Genomic DNA, 16,108 nt, shown 5'->3' on the forward strand with positions numbered 1-16,108 from the left:
GCATACTCGGCTCGTGTAGACCTTTCTCTCTCGCTGGCTACACACTATACATTACTCAGCTCGTGTAGACCTTCCTCTCTCGCTGGCTACACACTATACATTACTCAGCTCGTGTAGACCTTTCTCTCTCGCTGGCTACACACTATACCTTACTCTCCTCTACTCTCCATTACTCTCCTCTCCGGGCTCTATCTCTGCACCTTCGTCTTCATTCTTAGATGGTTCCACTTCTGCCCCCTGCTCCTCTGTGCATCACCTTATATACCCCTTCTTCCCGGGAGACGGAGCGGATGCGGACCTCAACGTCGGCACCGCTCCTCAGTTACCCAATCCCCACGCGCTATCCCTACGATCCGGTTCCGCTCAGCGCGTGTTTCCACTCCCCGACCAATCACACCGCGCTGCTACCCGATCACTCCCTCTGGGCGCGTCACCGGCACACAGCCAATCAGCAGCACTACCCCCACCCGCGCACTGACGCCTGCTCCTCCCCGTCAGCGCGCGTCACCACACACACACCCGTACATACGCGCTGGCACACGACATATACACCCAGCGCGTATCACCACTACATCACCCCCTCCCACATAGCTCGCAGCCGGCCCGGCTGCTAACAACAACCAACCGCGACGATAAAACGACAACCAACAAAAAAACCCCGTAACCCCCCGAGTGTGCCCCGTAACATAACACAACAACAACAACAACAAGAATAACTATGTACAGATTGACAATGAACCCGAAAAGTCAACAATAACACGATACGAGCAAATTCGAAACGAACGCGCCCCACGTCCCTGCGACTACACGCAGTGACGAGGCGCTCCAACTGCCCCGACTCCTCACGAGGCAGGTCATGCAAAGTAGCACGACCTGGCGCGAGTCCGTCTGGCTGGTCCATCGTATGGGGCGGGACACTGACGACCGTCCGGCGGTTCCGGCTGCTCCAGACGGCGCGGAACGGGCCTGAAAGGGCCGGCCCTGCCGCGGAGATCCGGCCGCCGGTGATCGGCAGCTGTCAGTTCCGAGACACCTGGGAGCAGATCAGGCGAAAATACGTGTGGATCAGGCAGAGACATTTCCCCCTCTGGGTCGCCGGTCACGTCACACGCCCGGCCATCACGACACAAGGGGAGGCCATATGGAGGCGAGAACGGTTTCAGTCGGGAGGGGTGAACGTACCACCGGCGCCTTCCCCACTTTATCTGAACGCACTGGGGCCGTGCAACGCGCACGACCTCCACGGGTCCCCTCCACGGTCTCAACAATTTAGGCGACGTAGCCAAGGGTGCCTGAGGGCAATGCAGCCAGGCCCTGTCACCTGGTTTCCATTCGTGCATGGACACCTTCCGTGCCCGCAACCGTTCATTAGCAATTTGGCGAGCCCGCGAATTAAGCCGCGCGGCCTCCCTTGCCTCTGTCAGCTTGTGAATATTAACTTTAATATGTTCTGCCAAATTAGAATTAGTTCGTGGAGCGGACAGGCCAAGTTGCGTTTCTATTGGCGGGTCAGCTTCCCGACCGTACATCAAATAGAATGGGGAAAACCCCGTAGCTGCATGGGGGGCCATTCTATACGCGGCAAGGACTCCCGGGACCTGCAGGTCCCAATCTACATGTGCCTCGCACACCTGCTGGCACAGCATGGAAGTCAAGGTTTTGTGGAGTCTCTCCACCATCCCGTCAGTCTGCGGGTGGTACGGGGAGGTACGCACCTTCTTGGTACCCAACAGATCGCACACCTCTTGCAACAATTTACTCGAAAAATTTTTACCTTGGTCGGTCAGCAGGCGTTCGGGAGCCCCCTTGTCCAGGACATAGCCCTGGACGAAGGCATCCGTCACAGCCGCTGCCGACTGGTTAGCGAGAGGCCACGCCATAGGCCATCGGGTAAAGTATTCGACCCCCACTAACAAATATTTATTCCCTCTCGGCGTGACTGGGAAGGGCCCCAAAATATCGAGTGCAACGAGCTCGTTGGTACGCGAGACCTGAATAGATTGCAGCGGTGGATTAGCTGCCACGGCCGGTGGTTTACGCCTGGCGCACTCAACGCACCCCTTCAGAATATGCACCACATCACTTCCCATTCCCGGCCAGTAATAGTCACGCTGAAGCAGGGCAAGCGTCTTGTTAACCCCCAAGTGCAAGAGGCGTTCGTGTGCCGCCAAGACAACCCTCCCCCTCACAGCGGAAGGCACCACGAGTGCGTTCCGCCGGGACAAACTGTCCCATTTCAATAACACGCCCCGCTCAAGTACATAGGAGCCGGTACGCTCCTGGTCCCCCTCGGGACCCCCAACCTTGCGGCGCAATGCTAGCAGCGAGCTGTCCGCCATCTGGAGGCGGCCCCATTCGCTGAGCGACAGCGAGAGCAGCGAGTCCCGACCCTGAGAGGCAGTGGAATCATCCCCGATCGGTGCGCCCGCTGTCGCAGCCAGTGCCCCCATCTCCCCCGCAAGCGTCGGTTTACAGCGCGCCGATCCCGACAAACACGCGCATTCATCACAAGGCAACAACCGCGACAAGCAATCGGCATTCGTGTGTCGCAACCCCTTACGGTACGTAGTCGTAAACTGATAGTCCTGGAGGACTTCCAACCAACGCGACAACTGGCCCGAGGGCTGGGCGACCCTCAATGAATACTGTAGCGCCGCGTGGTCCGTTCGGACTGTAAAGTGACGACCATAAAGATATGGCCTAAACTGCTGCACAAAAAAAACAATGGCAAGCAGCTCGCGACGGGTGACACAGTAGCGCTGCTCCGCCGGAGACAACACCCTACTACCGTAGGCGACAACTCTTTCGACACCCCCAACGACTTGGGATAGCACCCCCCCAATGCCCGTGTTGCTAGCATCCGTGTCCAGCAAAAAGGGACTGGCAAAATCGGGATAACACAAGGGTGGGGCACCCACCAAGGCGTCCCGGAGGGAGCGAAACGCGGCCTCCTCCTCCGGTCCCCATTTGAACTTCACTCCCTTCGCCGTTAGAGCGTGCAAGGGTTTTGCAATAGTGGCGAAGTGCTCAACGAACCGCCGATAATAAGAAGCAAACCCGATGAAACTACGCACGTCAGAAACGGACGTAGGTGTCGGCCACGAACCGACACAATCCGTCTTCGCGGGATCGGTGGAGATCCCCGAAGAATCGACAATGTGACCCAAGTATCTAACGGACCTACGAAGGAGGTGACATTTGGCCGGTTTAAATTTCAACTTAGCCGATCGCATTCGCAAGAACACCCCTCTCAATCGCCGGAGGTGTTCCTCAAACGTTTTACTGAAAACAATGACATCGTCCATATAAATCAAGCATGTATCCCACTGCAAGCCCGACAAAACCAGCTCCATAAGCCGCTGAAACGTCGCTGGAGAGGAGTGAAGTCCCATGGGTAACCGGTTAAACTGGAACAGCCCCCCTGGAGTCCGAAATGCTGTCTTAGGTTTCGACTCTTCGTCGAGCGGCAACTGCCAAAACCCCGATAACAAATCAAGAGTCGAAAAATATCGCGCACCAGACAATGCATCGAGGGACTCATCCATCCTGGGGAGCGGATACGCGTCAGCCACAGAGATCTTATTCAGGCGACGGAAATCAACGCAGAATCGCAGGGACCCGTCCTGCTTCTTAACCAGCACAATAGGCGCTCCCCACGGGCTAGAGGAGGGCGAAATAATATCGGCTTCTAGCATATCGTTAACAGCCGACTGAACATGTTCCTTCTCCACGGGACTCAGTCGGAAGGGATTTAGCCTGACCGGCGCCGCATCGCCCGTTTCAATGTGATGGTGCAACAAATCCGTGCACCCAATGTCATACTTATGTTTACTGAATACATCAGAGAATTCAATGAGCAACTCGCGCAGCGCACCCAACTGCGCCGCCGACAAATCGTCCGAGGCGGCACATAACGAATGGACCCACTCAAGGTCTTCCCTTGGCTCAACGTTCCGCGCGGGGCTCGAGCCCACCTGCGCAACCAACCCATCATCCCCAGGGACCTGCGCCGCGTGAGCCAGCACGGTGCCCTGCGGAATGACAGCTGGTCGCGACCCCGCGTTCAAAACCATCACAAACGGATCCCTGTCAGCCCGCACCAAAGTGTGAGCCACCGATAAATCAAGACCCCCGACAGCCTTGTTAGAAGGACCCAAAAGCAAACTCTGTCCCGAAGCCTCCCTCACCCATGGTTTCCGCAACCGGAGGGGAATCAACATCTGTGAACCCGGGGGCACTTGCACTGTCTGCGTCGCCACCGCTTGTATCGTAGCGCACGCCGTCCGAATGTCAGTAGGGCCCGTCAAAAATGAAATCCGGCGACCCGATGGCAGTTCAATGCATCGTTGATCGATAAGAATTTTAATGGGCATTTTAGCCAAAAAGTCAGTGCCCAAAAGACACGGAACTGCCAAAGAAGACGAAACGAAAACGGGTCCCGACAATTTGATATCTCCAATGCAAATGGACGCCCTAACCTGACCGATAATGCCCAACGATCCCCCATTAGCGGCGTAAAATGGCACATCCACTGGAAGCAGCGGACGACATTGGACCGGAAGAATATTATAAATGAGGTCCGATATAATAGTTGCCGATGCCCCCGTGTCCACTAACACCCTAATCTCAACCCCATCAATAGATCCCGTAACAACGGACGAACCCGCCGAAGCAGCCACAATTCTATGCCCCAATTCCGCCCATTCAATGTCTCCCTGGTCCCGGCCGAACCCCCCTCGCCGAACCGAATCCCCGAACCTTAACCGGCCCTCCTCCGCCGCAACGCGGCGTCCCATGTGTGCCGAATAAACAGGCCGAGCGTGTGAGGTGCCGCGACTTGCCGGGGATTGTAGAGATGACTTGGGCTCTCGGTCGTCGTCCAGCCGAGCTCCCATGGCGCGCTGCCGCGGAGCGCGGCACCCGGACGCCACGTGGCCCCGGAGGCCGCAGTTATAGCACGTGACGAGGGTCGGAGTAGATCTTGGTTGCTCCGACTTTCGGCCCGATCGCAGAGGCGACCGGGCCCCCGGCCTCCAGTCCCCTGGTCGTCCCGTGGCGAACGCCTCCTCTCGTGGGCTGACGACTTGGGGTTCGGCGACCACCAAACCCGGGGCTGCGACGACAGCAGCGTTGCAACCAACGCCTTGCTTCCGTTGTAGGGCCTCGTGCGCTTGAATACTCGTGGCGACTCTCAAAGAAGAAATATCAATCTCGTCAGCTGTGTTGATAGGGACCCCCAGGTCCTGCGCCAACTTGAGCAGCTGCTCCAAAACCATCGCGTCTTGGCCCTCCTCGTCCATCCGAGGGAACGCAGCATCAGCAAGAGCCAGCAACGCCGTGCGATAGGCCAGCGCGGTCTCCGTGGCCGCTTTCCGTCTTGCGTAGAACTGATGGCGGCACGTAGAGGGAGGCCCGTAGACCCTGGCCAACAACCCCAGCGCATCCTTCAGCGTGGAGCGGTCCGACTTCCGTGCAGCCCTGAAGGCCGCGAGCGCATCGTCGTCCAGCATGGCGGGCAATGCCCGCAGCGCCGTAGCATCGGACCACGCTGACATCTCTTGATGGGCCAAAAACCTTCGCTGAAATTGGCCCCAGTCTCCGCCTTCCGCCTTGAAGGCTGACAACGTGGGCAGGCGCTGCTGAAAAATGAAGTCATCCGCCTCGTGGTTCCTCTCCGCCTGTCCGTCGGTGTCTAAGATGGCGGCTCCAGCAGCAGACGTAAGATGGCGGACCCCCTCGCGCGCTGATGACGTCGATGCGCGCGCTTGGGAACCCACCACCACGTGGCGCTCGCCGTTCCCGCCAAAAGTAGGCCCAGGCGCAATGGCGGGAATCCCCCATTCGTTTTGGCGGGAATCTGCGGGGCGACCTTGTAAAATGTCCCCCACCGTCCCCGCTCCTCCCGACGAGCTGATCTCCGCCAAGATGGACGCGGCGGCGAGCAGCAGCTCCGCCAGTCGGGAGTGCGCCTCACGAAGCCCGGCGTCTGTCCCCGGTCGCTCGGCCGGCGCCGTCGACGGACCCTGCAGCGTGGGCAAGTCCTCTTCCTCACCCCCCGCCACCAGCGGCCCCGAGTCGTCCAGGTCTTCCTCGCGGTCAATCCCGTGGGTCCTACGGGTCTTCCTCGTCTCCATACTTGGAAGCCCGTTTCACTTCTGACGCCAGATGAAGTATTGGAAAATGACGGCAGGAAACTCCTTGACGGGAACACACTTCTTTTATTAAATCTTGACTCGTAACAATACAACGCGTGGCCTCTCTTCTCACAATGCGCTTCTCTTGACTCTGGATTCTGTGCTGCCGGCTCTCTGTGCCTCGTGTAGACTCCGCGCCTCGGCTACACTCCTCTCTCGCCTCGTGTAGACTCTGCGCCTCTGCTACACTCTCCACTCGCCTCGTGTAGACTTTGCATCTCCCTCTGGCTACACCGTATGCATACTCGGCTCGTGTAGACCTTTCTCTCTCGCTGGCTACACCGTATGCATACTCGGCTCGTGTAGACCTTTCTCTCTCGCTGGCTACACACTATACATTACTCAGCTCGTGTAGACCTTTCTCTCTCGCTGGCTACACACTATACATTACTCAGCTCGTGTAGACCTTTCTCTCTCGCTGGCTACACACTATACCTTACTCTCCTCTACTCTCCATTACTCTCCTCTCCGGGCTCTATCTCTGCACCTTCGTCTTCATTCTTAGATGGTTCCACTTCTGCCCCCTGCTCCTCTGTGCATCACCTTATATACCCCTTCTTCCCGGGAGACGGAGCGGATGCGGACCTCAACGTCGGCACCGCTCCTCAGTTACCCAATCCCCACGCGCTATCCCTACGATCCGGTTCCGCTCAGCGCGTGTTTCCACTCCCCGACCAATCACACCGCGCTGCTACCCGATCACTCCCTCTGGGCGCGTCACCGGCACACAGCCAATCAGCAGCACTACCCCCACCCGCGCACTGACGCCTGCTCCTCCCCGTCAGCGCGCGTCACCACACACACACCCGTACATACGCGCTGGCACACGACATATACACCCAGCGCGTATCACCACTACACAAGGGATACCTGTGGTTCGAGGCATTTCAAATAATATTCACTTCAGCGCTATTTACACAAATGATTGTTAGTCAAGAGGTCAATGCCACTATATTAAGCAATTTTCATTCGCAGTCCTGAAGTAATGGTGTAAATTTCACATTTATGTAAGGGACCAGGATATTCTTTCCACAATGTGGTACCTATTATATTGGCCTGAGAGGAATGATGTGCTGAGTAGGGCGCCACGGTGGCGAGATGTTAACTACCTTGCCTGGTATACAGGAGGTCATGGGTTTGGTCCCGACCCTGACGCCTGTATATTTGGAGTTTGCATGTTTTTCCTGTGGTCACATGGATTTTTTTCCAGGTCCTATGATTTTTTCCCCTCCACATTAAAAAAAATGCATGTAGAGTATTTGACTGCTATACATTTCCACATTATAAGCCACTTAGTTGAGCGATAATTTGTGGCCAGGTCGCTTCTGAAAACTAGCTATATAGCTAAGTGGGCCTTAGCTGGTAAAATAAAAAAAATAGTTTCATAGATCCCCTTGATGATGATTTGAACTCATATCGTTCACAGTGTGAGAGGGACACTACCACAGCACAACACCGCAGGTCACACTCTGGATTGGAGTTGACGACCCTAAGGATACACTGATTATGGATTAGCAGGAGTATCGTCAGATAAATATCCGAACTGCAAAAAATATTTTGGTTACATTTTTTAAACAACGTACCAAAGGCATTATATGCTACTTCTACGTGTGCTGTTACTCAGCTATTGTAAGAATCACCTGTATTTACTGTAATCCATGTGTAGGTGAAAATATGGACAATATAACACTATGCATACATTCTTGAATTGTTGGCATTCACATTTCTGATTACACAACAAAGTTTCTTCAAAGATAAATACATTTGTGTGCTTGGCATTGAATATACTGTACGAACAATGCACATATAAACCGTGTGCCTCTTTCTGTTGCTGTCATGAATCTACGATAGATTTGGGTGCTCACAGGAGACAAACAGGAGACTGCCATCAACATCGCGTTCTCCTGCAAACTTCTGGACGCCAGCGACGAAATCATCACTCTCAACACAGAGAGCCTGGTGGGTACCCTCGCCAGCTCACCAGCCAGAGGTGCCACGACTTCCGTGACAGTTCTAAAAAAATTCGTTTTCAATCTAGAATTAAAATTGCATATCTCCAGAGGCTTCTTAATGTCAGAAGGAAGAGCATTCCAGACGGCCGCAGAAGCGCGCGATGCAGTGACCGTCTTTGTCCGATGAGGAGGACCGGAGAAGCAGAGGGCAGCACCGACATCGAACGTTGTGCTTGCTTGCGTCTACAGGTGGCGTGCGACGCGCTGCTGAAGCAGTTGCTTCAGATGATCGAGAACAAGAGCTTGAGCGTGGGGGACGTGGCACTGTCATCTGTGATGGCCGGTACCGTGGTGGCCGCACGCCGCGGGCTGGTCATCGACGGCAAGACACTGTCGTTTGCACTCAACAAGGACCTGGAGGAGAACTTCCTGAAGCTGACGCACCACTGCCGCTCGGTGCTCTGCTGCCGCTCGACCCCGCTGCAGAAGAGCATGGTGGTGAAGCTGGTGCGGGAGAAGCTCAAGGTCATGACGCTAGCTATCGGTAAGCGCGCGTGCGCACGCCCACACCGCTGTGACATTGAACATAATGACGGTGAACGGGTCAATATCAGGAAACACTTTGTTTTTGCTTATTTTTAACAAAAGTTTCAGGGCCGGATTTCACTTGTTGGCAGCAGATGCGCCTTGATCGAAGGCCGTCTATAAATAACATAATATCACATAAGGTACCACTTCTATGCTTAAAATAAGAAGGAAATGACAATACAATATCTGTAGAAAATATTCCAGCAGTAATTTGCCTGTTTTACAAAAATACTGATTGGAATTGCCACTCAGACTACACATGAGTTAGGCTATGGGCTAATAAATCAGAATAGTTTTTTTACAAATGCATAAATGTATTACCTCCACAAATTTCAATGATTCTAAATCACAGATAGTATATACGTTTTGACTTCTTAGGATTGAGCTGAAATGTTTCCAATTATTGCGTCTCCAATCTGCCAATCTCCAAATTTTCCAATTCTCCCAGGTTGTAGTTGTGGCATTCAGCTCGATGATAGGTGTAGCAATATAAACTGACTTTGGCAAACGGGGAAATGAATGTCGACCTTTATTAAGCGCTTCTTCCACAGCATTTAATTTTGATATGAGGGTGAATAACGTACGCATTTGTTGTACCTTGTTTAACACCATCTTGACCATTGCTACATCAACTCTGTCTTCCTTCCACTGCCCCGCAGGGGATGGAGCCAATGATGTCAGCATGATCCAAGTGGCCGATGTGGGAGTGGGAATCTCTGGTCAAGAAGGAATGCAGGTTGGTGTGAAGTTTGTGAAGAAGATGATCTGTGAATGTTCAAGGAAATGCTGCGTGATATGCTTCCAAGCCAAACACAAATGAGCAAAGCGTAGCCGCTCATAATATAATTTCAATCGAATTTTATCATCTTCTGGTTGTCTATTGCAGCTGCAATGGACCGACATTTGTTTTATGGATTCAAATTTGTTAATTTGAGAAATAGGATGTGTACATGCACAGCCCTTTTGCCCTATCACTGCTGGATGAGGGCCTCCCCACACCATACAAGTCATCAGGGTTAATTGGCCATGCTTCACTATGCTGGCCATTGTAGGTTCATGAAGGCAGGGATCATAGTACAATACTACAGTGGATATTTCTGCACTGCCGTCCGCTGAAAAAAATCTCTCTGCATGGTGGTCACCCATCCAAGCACTGTCCAGGCTCGAAGCTGCTTAGCTTCTGAGATAAACTGAATGATGTTTGTAATACATTTAAATAAGAAATTTTGTTTTTTCATGTTGACAACTCTAAACCTAGGCTTACCAACCACTGCAGTGTATTTGTGGGTACACATGAACGTGTGATTGCTGCAGCAATCTCTGTTATTTCAAACTCCTTGGCTAAAATGAGCCACCTTATGATTCATTTCCCAACAGGCGGTGATGTCAAGCGACTATGCCATGCCACGTTTCCGACACCTTCACAAGCTGCTGCTGGTGCACGGACACTGGTGCTATGACCGCCTGGCCAACATGGTGCTCTACTTTTTTTACAAGAATGCGGTACGAGCTTGCCCACTCTGCACGTACACACACGCACACACACGCACTCTCCAGCATCGTCCTCTCACCAAGGCAGCTTCTGGGCGTCACGGTGGCGAGATGATAACTGCCTCGCCGTGTATACAGGAGGTCGTAGGTTCGTACCCAAATCAGTTGCGTGCCAATACACCACTCAAAAGACAATGCATTTACATGCATGTTTCTCCTCTTCTGGTATTAAGACATCATATATATCCCACAATACATCCTGATTTTTTATTGTACCTCAGGTGGCAACCCTAATGTGCACACAAACTGATTGAGGACCCAAGTTCTGAGTTATCCTCCACTCCACAAGAGGTTGAAACAGGCTGATTTTACTAGGACAATGAACTGGATTGTTGTACAATGGATATTACTTCAAATTACAAAAAATATATATTAAAAATTATAAATATGACCAGTGATATTGATAATAAATTGAAAACTAATTTCCTAACTAACTTTCTAAATTGAACTACTTTTTTTGTCTAGTTTGTTGTCCTTCCCCCGCACCTCCGATCACCACGGTTTGCTACACATAGTGCGAAAGAAGTTAAACATGCATGCATACATAATCGTGCCAGCATGTCATTGTAGTGAGTTCTACGCTTCCTCAGTAGCAACTGTGCATGTATGGAGTTGGCGTGGATTTAACGTGTGCGTGTGCGCGTGCGTTCCCCCTTCGCAGGCGTTCGTGACGCTGCTCTTCTGGTACCAGTTCTTCTGTGGCTTCTCAGGCTCATCTCAGATCGACCAGTGGTATCTCATGATGTTCAATCTGCTCTTCTGCTCGCTGCCGCCCCTGGTGACGGGCGTGCTCGACAAGGACGTCTCTGCCGAGACGCTGCTGGCCAGACCTCACCTGTACCAGAACGGCCAGAACTCGCTGGTGCGTACGGCAAACACTGTGCCACGGCTCTCCGTTGCGTTCGCAGGTCTCACGCCGCGCGTCCTTTGGCACGGTGTCCGACATTTCGCTCTACGTTGCCGAGAACTTCCTCCGGAACCGAACTGGCATTCGGCTCTGCACGCTGGGTGCGTGTTCGGTTCCCGAAGAGGCTCCCCAGGGCATGGAGCGGAACAGTGGACATTGTGCCGAACGACGCGCAGCAACGACGCAAAAATGAGCCCGAGAGCTAAACGGCACGACCACGAAAACCTCCGCAGTACCACGCGACGTAGTCTGTAGACGTGTGTAATGACGTATGAGGTGATCGAGTCTCATGCTCATGTTGTACGCCTCGAATTTGTGTGCGTTAATAAAATAGTTCAATGGTCGATGTATAATTGATATGCTAATGTTACACTTATGCTGATTGAGCAAAATAAAGCGTACAAACAAAACCACGGAGATGTGCTGGAGAGGCAAGAGAAGGGCAGCCCTCTCAGACCCTCGTGAAGCACTGACGACACACGGGTTTGTGTTTGCTGGGCTCCCTGTAGGCGTACCGACCAAGTCTGTTCTGGGTGACCATGGTGGACGCGCTGTACCAGAGCATAGTCTGCTTCTTCCTCCCCTACTTGGTAAGCGTTCCATTCGCCTGCTAAACCACCAGCACCACCACTACCACACGTTTCTTCAACACATCTCAATTACACCCACTGCTCAGCGCGACAGCATTGTTCAAAAGTGTGCTTCAGCAGAATTCGACGTCAAGTGAAAAATCACGTGTATTTTTTTCTGTCCTGTTTCGTATGATGATGACCATCAGTTTTGCTCACACAGTGAAAATAATAGGATAATGTAAATATGAATGATTAAAATGTATTTTATACTTTCTGACTCTTTCGTTCACATTGATATTAATAAAGACTTTACGTGCAAAGTTAGACTTTTTTAAATTGGAATATGGCAAATGGTTTTTAATTATTCATTCTTAATTATAATGCACTGCCATGACAAATGGTCAAGTTTAGATATTTTTAACCAAATCATTACATTCCTAAAACATGCTGATGCATGCCTATACTATCTACTAAAACAGTCTACTCCACAAAACATTCAGTAAACTTTTCACCACATTGATAAAGGAGCTTCTTGTTCAAAATGAGCATGGGCACGTGCTCATCTCTGTTGGTGGCCCTAAACCAGTGGTTGAAACAACTCCACATTTCTATGACCAGCACCAGTATTTTCTCAAACCACTGATAATTTTCTCACAAAGTGGTACTAATTCAATAGTCTTGGAAGTGTTAAGACGGACTTGCCTACCAACCATGGATTTGCCATTTGAGTGCTGTACCCCAGGATGGCCAGGTAGAAGGTTTGTTCGGTAAGGGAAAGAGAGTTAACGGTGGGGTCACACAAACGACTGCCCTAACTGTGTGTGTGCGCTGTTCTCAAGGCCTACCGTGGATCCGACATTGACATTTTCACGTGGGGAACACCAATCACCACCGTCTCGCTCTTCTCCATTCTCCTGCACTTGGCGATCGAAACCAAGACCTGGGTACGGCACACGCTTGTTCATAGTTCGTGTTATTTGATGGCGGATGCTCAGGAGTTTAATTCCCCGAAAAACTCGAAAACTAAACTATTTTTTATTTTACCAGGTAAGGCCCACTCTGACCTATATAGCTCTTTTCAGAAGTAACCTTATTACGTGGATATTTCTTGCAGCCAAATACTCTAAATGCATGTTTATAAATGTGGAGGGAAAAACCAGAGGACTCGGAGAAAAATCCACGTGACCATGGAGAGAATATGCTAAATCCACATATATAGATGTCAGAGTCGGGATTGAACCCACGACCTCCTGTATGCCAGGCGAGGTAGTTAACATCTTGCCACCGTGTCGCCCACAAGGGGCTTTATGATGATAAGTGACGAGTGTTTCCGCACCTCCGATCAGCACAGTTGGCGACGTACGGTGCGAAAGAAGTGCAACATACATAGATACACAGACTGGAAAGAGTGAAATGAGGCTCATGTATGTTGTGCCCTGTGTGCTCCCTGCAGACGTGGATTCACTGGGGGAGCATGGCCCTGAGCTTGCTACTCTACTTCCTGTTTGTGCTCGCCTACAACGCCATCTGCATCACCTGCGCCGCTCCTTCAAACCCCTACATGATCATGGAGATACTCATGACGCAGCCTCTCTTCTACTTGGTCTGCGTCGTCACGCCGTTGGTCGCACTGCTGCCCAGGTAATCGCCCTTTACTCGCCGCACCCTGCAGCTTGACCTCGCACCGATAAATAAGCCCTCGTTTTTTTTTGTAAAAAAAATTTTTACACAGAAATTGGATGTAATACAGATCGAATGGCCTGTGTGCGTGAGAATCAATCATCTTTAAACCGTATAGCTTGTAATTGATTAAAGCGATCCCTGCTGCCACTACAGACATTACATTACACCACAATATACATATATTAATTAATTCACTAAATCTGATTGTGGCCCTGGAATCGCTCGGTGGTGTTGCATTGTTGCACATTAAAAAAAAAAATTATGAACCCCAGAACACGGACATCACAGAGAGAGATTAAAATTACGAACTCATTGTTACACACTTAATATTTAAAGCACGACTGTGTATTTCACCGACTTCCCATTCCTCAGGCTTGTCTACCGGACACTGGAAGGCTCCTGCTTTCCATCTGAGAATCTGCGCGGGCGGCAGTTGGACAAGCTGCCCGATGACATCCGGCAGGGTGTGTTGCGGGCCGGTCTTGACCCAGACCCCGGACCCGCCCCTGTGCCCCTCGGGGCCAAAATGGGCCGAGTCCAGTGCGCATCTCCCATGCTCTCCCCGACTGCCGCCGACTCGGGCATTGCGCTCGATAACTTGTCCATCAGAAACAGCCGGTGCGAGGCCGCCACCGCCGAGAAAGACTTCCTACAGTCACCAAGCAACGACTACACACCGCTTCCTGAGACCGGCACGGCAAAGCGGCCACAAGCGCTGCAAACGGTGTGGGATGTGCAGTCCTCTCACCACCACCACAACTACTTGCACTCCGTCAGCACCTCTGAAGCCGACTCGGGATTTCAGAGCCCGCCAATGAGCGAGGAAACAAACACATTGCCAGGAACCCCTCTGTCGGACACAGACACTGTCACGACGCAAACAACCAATTCGGCGAGGGCTTCACTGCGCGGGCACAGAGGCAGAACGAAGGAGCAGCTGTGCCACATTGCCAGCAATGGGAGAGCGACTGAGCCAGGAGACACTATCGCCATGTCTAACTTTGTGAAGCTAAACACGGGGAGCCCAAAGCGTAAGGAGGTCATTCTCGATCCACTAGGCCTGCCCGAAATGCAAGAGACTGTTGTTTATTTGGATGAGAGTATTTATGAAAATGTGTCCACTTCAAAGCTGTAGTATTGGCGACTCTTTAACGTGTTTACGCGTACAAAACACCTGGACAAAGCTTGCTGATTTTATCAACAAAGCCATTTTATTAGCGTGACACATCCAAACAAGGCAAAGTTGTTTTCGTTATAGAAAGGCAAACTGACTGCTTTACACACGTGCAGTGGTAAAGAATGAAGATTTCTGTCATTTCCTAGCACAGCGGGGCCAAAGCATAATCTTTCCAGATTTACAGTATTTATTCATCAAATTAATGTTGTCTGAGCAAACTTAACGGACATGCTGAAACCAGAAAAATAAGTGCCTCTGTATTTCCCATATCACTGCACCTTTTAATAGTAACATCACACAGCTATGGGTCACAGTTTATCAGTTGAAGTGGAATGCGAAAAGTGGCGACTGGATAGGGCCAGTAACAAAGCAAATTATTCTAACTAAAGCAAAATTGCATAAACATTTCGTGAAATTGCAAAACGGTAATTTGCATCACAGCACTGCGGTGCTCTGTCGTGTTACACACAGCACTGCGGTGCCCATCACTGTACCACGAGTTTGTCTTACAGGAATGTTTCGTACCTGATGCTAGGAATATTTATATTGTAAATGCAATGCCTGCTTTGAGTAAGCAATGCACACGTTGGCCTTAATTTACAAGCAGATGTCGTTTGGCCAAAGTGGTCGACATTTAGCAAAGAGAATGGAACTCTTTGCTACGTTGTGCCTTCATGCAAGGCACATTTTTTTAAACAATTTTTTCTTCTTCTTTTTTCATGGGTTAAGCAATATGCAATCAAGAATATTTTCATTGGAAGCCACAAAACCAATCTAATACAAATGGTCTCGTGAATTTAAAATGTTTTCTATGTGACTGTACTTATTTAACTCATCCGATTTCCACGTGCGTGGATCAGAATGTTTCATCTTGAAAAGATATTCCGATGAATTACCTCATCCGTTCCCTGCAAAAACAGCGTCCTAAGGTTTTGTGGGGTAACATGCATTCAGAATGTGCTCCTGCCAGTGCACAGGTTGCAAGAGTCGAACATGTGGCATACTTGGGATAACCTTCGCTCTTGGTATTTAATATTAAATTCACGAACTAAGTAACACACATATCATTGAGAGGCCACAATCATTTACCCAATGTGCATGTCCAGCTGTTTTTTCATTCACCTGCTGGATGTGGGCCTCTCCATGTGGTGCAGGCCATGGGGGTCATCAGACGACACTTCACCACGCTCGTCGGGTTGAGTTGGAAAATGACGGAGAGCCGAGGTGTTGGGAGTAGAATATGGTACAACAAAATATTTTGTTGCCCTGCCATCTGCTGACAATGTGGCCCCCACAGCAGTCCACAGCACCTGTTTTTCGCCAGGCAGGCTCACCCGTGCATTTTGCTTCCGAGACCTGACGAGATGGGGCTCATTTATCCCTAACCCCCCGTGTATTTCAGCATAATCCAACTTGCAGTTACGTACTGTGTTTAGCGCCCAATCTGTATTGAGCTTGAATACATTTACTCATCGCACTCCAAC

At 51.0% G+C, this 16,108-nt stretch overlaps 1 protein-coding gene across 1 annotated transcript in view; it reads left to right on the forward strand.

Moving 5' to 3' along the window:
• LOC144937544 (phospholipid-transporting ATPase VA-like) overlaps positions 1-15,201 on the forward strand; it is a 61,907-nt gene extending 46,706 nt beyond the window's left edge. The window contains exons 14-22 of the mRNA XM_078864804.1: positions 8,046-8,153; positions 8,396-8,690; positions 9,394-9,470; positions 10,112-10,237; positions 10,947-11,147; positions 11,702-11,782; positions 12,604-12,708; positions 13,218-13,405; positions 13,820-15,201. Of these exons, the coding sequence (XP_078720930.1) occupies positions 8,046-8,153; positions 8,396-8,690; positions 9,394-9,470; positions 10,112-10,237; positions 10,947-11,147; positions 11,702-11,782; positions 12,604-12,708; positions 13,218-13,405; positions 13,820-14,582 (1,944 nt within the window). The 3' untranslated portion in view covers positions 14,583-15,201. The remainder of the gene's footprint in view (positions 1-8,045; positions 8,154-8,395; positions 8,691-9,393; positions 9,471-10,111; positions 10,238-10,946; positions 11,148-11,701; positions 11,783-12,603; positions 12,709-13,217; positions 13,406-13,819) is intronic.
• The last annotated feature ends 907 nt before the right edge of the window (positions 15,202-16,108 follow it).

The sequence above is a fragment of the Lampetra fluviatilis genome, chromosome 19, assembly GCF_964198595.1.
Source record: "Lampetra fluviatilis chromosome 19, kcLamFluv1.1, whole genome shotgun sequence".
In the NCBI taxonomy this organism is placed as follows: Eukaryota; Metazoa; Chordata; class Hyperoartia; order Petromyzontiformes; family Petromyzontidae; genus Lampetra; species Lampetra fluviatilis.